The following is a 6,467-nucleotide window of genomic DNA, read 5'->3' as shown; positions in this document are numbered from 1 at the left end:
CATGGTGTGGCGATGAATCCGCGTAGCGTTCTGCAACAACAGTTAGGGACGAGTAACAGCAACAAAAACTACAGTGAATTCTCGGTGGGCTCCACTTGCGAAGACGCGTTAACATCGGCTAGGTGCCCGTGATGAAGTTAACTTTAAGTCGATCCATGCGCTGCTTCGCAGGATACTCATGATTTCCTTTGGTGGGCGGTGGTGTAAATGTTTATTCTTAGTCGACATATCGTTCCTTATCCACCAACCTCCGAAATCCTTCTCTACCTAGCATGGTTTTCCATTGCCTCGGAGACCGTACACTGCGCATAGTTTGTCACTGCCTCCGTGATCTGCCCACGGTTGACCAAGTATTCGCGCAATGACGTGCTCATGCGACGTCTTGATAACTTAGAAGTGTGGCAGCTTGGGCTAGTTGGTATGACATGACAATAGCTATAACGCGAGAACAGAACGATGACACAGAGACAAGAAGGACCTCATGTGTCCTTCGTGTCATTGTCTCTTTGTCGTCGTTCTGTTCTCGCGCTATAACTATCGTCTTTATAACGTGACAAATTTCCGCAATCTGTGATGCCAATTGACGTCATCACGTGATTTTTTTTTTTGCATCACTCGTGTTGGCGCCGACGGGAGATGCGGACGTGGGATGCCGGTTGATTTTCGTGTTTGGTGAACCATCTAGGGATCTTGCCCTAAAAAGGTTTACACGCGATATACTTGCGGTGGGTTGCCGGAAGTATGGCAACGCCGAGAATAATAGAGAGTTTTAGAACAGCGGAAAGCAAATCTTTGCGATTGCGTTGCACATGCGTGGTACGCTGACTTCTTGTTGAATCTACGAACGCTAACGCTATGCCCGCAAGCTTTGCGTACGGTATATTTAAAACTCTATAATTTTGTCGCATATCTTGCGTTGGACGCGCAGCCGGGCGACTCTCCGCGCTTTCTTTTTTTTTTCTTTAGTGTTTTTTAGGCGCTACCGCAGACAGTGCTTCTGACGGCCAGAACAGTTTATGTAGCCGGGACTATAGACAAAAGAGAAAATGCAAGGCTTGTAATGGCATTGCAATCCTTTCCTTGCTCAGTTGTGGCCAACCTCAAACTACGCGTTAGTTGCAGATGTTGCCCGTGCAGTGCAGAGCCCCACGCCCCGGTGTTCCAGACAAGCGTATTCACCTCTGTACGACAGGACTATAGGCATACGTTCATCGTTTGAACTGATCTTGGTCTTGCAAAACGAACACGCAGTTTTTCCTCACTTGTTCTCTCGATTAGCCGCCTTATCACACAGTTTGTGTTCACCACGTTCATAGCGCACTCTGATTTAATGTTGCTATTATTCTGACAAAAAAAAAGTCCGGTGCGTCTGCACAGCCGTTAAAGTGTACCAATGCTAAAAAGTTTATTTGTTGAAGGACAACGTTAGGGACGAGTATGGTCGCAACCTGCCACATGGCAGGTCAGCGCATTAAGAAACTAAGGCGAAATCGCACTAGTGATGTTAAGCCTGAAGGAAGCTGAGATGAGCCTACATGTGCATTGCAAAGGCTCGGATACGCTTATAAACACAACGTACACCGAATCGTATTCGCAGAATCTTCTGCAGAAAACGTTTCGTGTGCAGCTAGATTATGCCGCATATTTGCCGTGAGTTGATGAATATAGGCTGAAAGAAGCCTTCTTGCGTAACGATTACCAACGTAGTGATAAAGAACACATACCTTTAAAAGACCCTTGTACTGGATGCTCTTCGATTTGGGCGCTCAATATTTTCACGAAGTCGAAAGGCTCAACGGCAAGTTCTTTCCCAAGACATGGCTCCACGAATCGCAGGCTTGTTTCCTTGAAATGACTGTCGACGTATTGAAGTTCGCGAAAATCGACGAAACATTGTCAGCTGCTCGCTTGTAGCTGTCGTTCTGGGCCGACATAGGAAACCTGGGAGCATATCGCGAGCAGTGACGCTCAGCGCGATGAAATGGTGGAATTTCTATCCGGACAGATGAGCGCTGGCTGGTCCCGGTGATAGGCAGCATGTTTTGATGACGCACGCATCACATGATACATGGGCGACCGTGCAAATCGCGCTGTATTTATTAAGTATCGAATAAACGGCAGATCGTTCGAGCTAATGATTAGTAAATTTGGGAGTTTTTAATGAGAAAATAGCGCAAAATGATTACTAGCGGGGTTCATTGAATTGATTTTGACTACCAGCATTCCCACGTGCACCGTGGATTATTTGCACTGCATGCGACGTAGAAGATGTACAGAGAGGTATATTTACCTATGAAATATGATAGCGTGAAGCTATAAATCGGACAACGCAGTTTCTATTAGGCAAATACTGATTTCGTACTCTTTACTTCGTTGTCCAAAAGCACATTCCGTCATACATGACCAAGCGCTGATTGCAGTGTTGGTGAGGGCGATTTTACGGCGCATAGTAATAGAGCACGAACGAAGCATAAGTAGTGATTAACAAGAGGCTAACGCCTCTAATCTTTCTTTACATCTAAGATAGCGTAATACCGGGCATTATTCGACGAATGCGTGGTATTATACAGAAAAAAAGTATGAATAAATGTATCTGGTGCTTCAGACTGGCATATAGTCGACGAAGCGTGTGCGGGCGCCATCTGACGGTTTACTTACCTAAATGAATGAAAACGCTTGGACAGTTAAATCTCGCGTAGACTCGTACGTGTGCCGAATCGACATTTGGAGCCACCGTCCTTGCACATGCGCTGCGTTATTCCCGCGCTTTCGTTCCCACCCGCAGTGCGTTCTTTCAGTTGATAACTGGAATTTATTTCACCTAGTTATCCCGTACATACTTGTTCGCACTACCTTCGTTCATAATTTCCCATGCATTACGAGACCCCAAGTGAAGCAAGTCGGTCGTTATCAAATCACACGCCCCTCCACGCATCGCATGCTGCCTTAGTGCTATCCTACATTTTCAGGCCGAGGTTTACTCGACAGATGTTTACGTGTAATCAACCACTGTCCATCTTCCGTGGAACCTCACATTTTCTCCACTTACGCCTAAAATGACCCTGGAATAGCATTAGAAATCGAGCGAGAGCGCTACGATGGCGCTAATCTTGCCTACTTCTTTCTTTTTCCCGTACACCCATGAGAAGTAGCAGGCTAGAAACCCACTTTAAAGGCCGATCTCTCCTCCTTCACATTAAGCCTTGTCATCATACTACTTTCTGCAAATTCACCATGGCACGCTAAGTTGGTTGGTTCCTGAAGAATGGCTCGACCCACTCCAAGATGGCCGTAGCCGATCACCATGCGCGTTCGTAGTCTTCCCCTCTTCGAAACTGACGCGGCCCATGACATTAACGCTCGGTCAATCCTTCTATACAGACTTGGTTCATTGCAGATTCGGTTAAAAACGGATGTTTCTGCTATGAAACTTTTAAACTAAAACAGCAAATCTAGAGTGTGGTATGAAAACTTGCAAAGTTTCAAACCTCGCTTCACACTGGCTTATACACACGATTAAAAAAATAGGAAGCGCGTTACGCGAATAAAATTACTGCATATTGTTCCCAGTAAACTGAAGTAGTGGCTATTATACTTTTCGTTATTACCATTTGTGGTGTTCGCAATAGCACACCTGATAACCGAACTGTCGTTAGTGCGCATGCGCCCACTAGTGCTTAAATGGTAACGCTCAATGCAATGTCCCCCATTCCCGTGATGTACCCCCCGTCGTACGCTTCGGCAATAAACGCTGTTGTTTGCCCGTTGGACCCTTGGCCTTGTCAGTCCCTGGACGAGATTCAACACTGGCGACGAGGATGGGATGAAAAATGAAGAGTAGCGAGCAGTGTGGTGAAGAAGCGACAATGCGGTCTGGTGAGCAGCTGGGCCAGATGGTGAGCAGAGGGCAGCTGGGCCAGATGGAGTCATTCGACGTTACTGCAAGCGACTGGACGGCATACAAGGAGAGGTTGACCTCTTTTCTGATTGTCAACAAGGTTCCCGACAGCGACAAGGTACACGCATTCCTCAGCATCATCGGACCGCGTACGTATGGGTTGCTGAAGTCGTTGGCTGCACCGGACCTACCATCGGGAAAAAGTTTCGAGCAACTGAAGAGCCTCTTGGATGCACATCTTGCCCCAAAGCCGTCCATAATCGGGGAACGAGCAAAGTTTTACCGCAGAGCACAGCACGAAGGCGAGTCTCTGCCCGAATATGTTGCTGAACTTCGGAAGTTGTCCCAGAGTTGTCAGTTTGGAGCAAATTTGGACGAAGCGCTGCGGGATCGTTTTGTCTGTGGACTACTGCGAGAGGACGTGCAGCGAGTACTCTTTACCGAGGACGACAAACTGACGTTCCCGAAAGCAGTCGAGCGCGCCCTGGCCATGGAAGCAGCCCGGAAGAATGTTGCCGAGACTAGAGTCGTAGAGTCAGTGGCCACACAGCTGCACAAAATGGAGGGAGAATGCAATTATGACCCTGCTGATTTGTACGAGGCGCAAGCGATTTCCGGTAAGCAGCGACTGGCTTGTTATCGCTGCGGTTCTCCGAGCCACACTCATTCAGTATGCCCTCACGTTAATAATACGTGCTATAAGTGTGGAAAGAAAGGGCATATTCAAAGGGCCTGTCGCAGCAACGGGCAATATTGTGGCGGGTATCAGCAGAAACGGAGAGTGAAAACGCTGAAAGTGGTCACGCAGGTGCCACCCATAGGCGTTTCGGAACAAGTGGCGTCCGGCCGCACTCCTATTTTTGTTGGACTGAAAATAGATGGAGCACTGGTGGAAATGGAACTTGACACGGGAGCCGCGGTGTCTATCATGCCTTACAAGCAGTTCAAGCAGCAGTTCCCTTCAGCCAGATGCGGACCAACAGACATCGTCCTGCGCACCTATACCGGAGCACTCGTCCAACCTTGCGGCGTGGCGGTCGTCAAGGTGCAGCACGGGGAACAGACGGCGAAACTACCACTCTACCTCGTCGATCAAGCAGGACCACCACTGCTAGGGCGTGAATGGCTGCGCACAGTACGGCTAAACTGGAACCAGATTTGGGGCCTCAACCACGTCTCAAGGTCAGTGTTCGACTTGTCCTCGCGAACGAAGGAAAGGCTAGAATCGTTGCTCGAAAAATACAAAATGCTGTTTAAGGATGAGCTAGGCGCTATCACAGACGAAAGGGCCGAGCTGTTCTTGTAAGCCACCCTTTCTAATCTGTCACACCATTATCTAATCTGTCATAAGTATATGATTAACTAAGAAATTACTCGTCTAACTATCAAAATGTCAATGAGGCATATGTCCCATACCAAACGACAGCTGTGTGTGCTACTTCCAACAACGCATTAAATGCGTGCTCAATTTTAGTGTCAATAAACAAAGCCCACGAAATACGAAAAAATAAGACGTGACTGCGCTCACAGAAGCAAAAGAAAGCAGCGGCCTCAAATAATCTTAGTGGAAGCAACCGCATTGGCTCTTTTGCGTTGCCAGAGACAGCGTTTTGCACATTGGCAAAGGTTAAAGTCGTGTGCCAACAACATGTGTCGCAGTTTTGCATGGATTTTTTTCTACTTTATTGTCTACGACGCTATCACCATTCATTTCTCACGGTCAACTGTTCTCGTTGATAACGCGAGTGGATCACTGTTCTGAGCGATTACAGCCCTACTATGCAAGCTCAAGGTGGCCCGTTTATTCTGACGGGAAGTGGTAGATAGCGTGAACCTTATTTTTTTTTCTTACTACATTTCCTTCAGTGCTACTGGCTATCTCAAAGCGAGTTTGTTTGAGGGCGCGTCCTTCTGGTGCTACTCGTGTTACCATTCGTATTTGACTGGCGTTTTTATCAACAAGAAAATACGAGCACGAATTCAGTACGTTGTTGAAAGTACCACAGATTTTTCAACATGTACATGCATCTGCCTCATTGATATTTAGATAATTAGGCGAGCATGTATGTCTTGAGTTACGAATATAATTATTTCTAATTAATTGTCGTAAAAGGGTCAGTCAACAGACTCAGACTTTTTTCATCCCCCCTTTCTCCCCCCCCCAAAGAAGCTCGCGCATCTTTCCTACGCGTGACCAACCTCCTTATACGCGCAGTGACGTAACTCGGCGACGCGACTCAGCAAGCAGCCCGTCGATTGGGCTAAACCAGGTCTCAGCAAATGGTAATGAAGTCAACGTCACCGATCGCCGAGTTGACGTCACGTGGAAGGAGGTTGGTCAGGCGTACGAAAGACGCCGGAGCTTGTTTCGGGGATGTAAGAAGAAGTCGGGGCCTGTTGACTGGCCCTTCAGAGAAAAAATTTGTAGCAGCTACTCTAGTACACTGGGAACAATATTCACTAGCTTTGCTTTGCGTAACGCAGTTTCTTTTTTTTTATCGCGCTTCGTGATAACTGGGACGCCCCGTACATATACACAGGAAGTCATCAAAAAGGTTGAAGGCATCGA

General features: G+C 47.3%; 1 protein-coding gene across 1 annotated transcript; it reads left to right on the top strand.

Annotated features, from left to right (window-relative positions):
* Positions 1-3,719: 3,719 nt before the first annotated feature.
* LOC142814332 (uncharacterized) lies at positions 3,720-5,204 on the top strand. Its single transcript, XM_075893012.1, has one exon. It carries the CDS (start codon positions 3,831-3,833, stop codon positions 5,202-5,204), a length of 1,374 nt encoding a protein of 457 aa, XP_075749127.1. The 5' UTR covers positions 3,720-3,830.
* The last annotated feature ends 1,263 nt before the right edge of the window (positions 5,205-6,467 follow it).

The sequence above is a fragment of the Rhipicephalus microplus genome, chromosome 4 (genome assembly GCF_043290135.1).
Source record: "Rhipicephalus microplus isolate Deutch F79 chromosome 4, USDA_Rmic, whole genome shotgun sequence".
Lineage (NCBI taxonomy): Eukaryota > Metazoa > Arthropoda > Arachnida > Ixodida > Ixodidae > Rhipicephalus > Rhipicephalus microplus.
This window is presented reverse-complemented; position numbering and strand designations above follow the sequence as displayed.

What these genes read in the sequence shown, in the direction of transcription:
- LOC142814332 (XM_075893012.1), top strand. Translation starts at nt 3,831, where the DNA reads ATGAAGAGTAGCGAGCAGTGTGGTGAAGAAGCGACAATGCGGTCTGGT.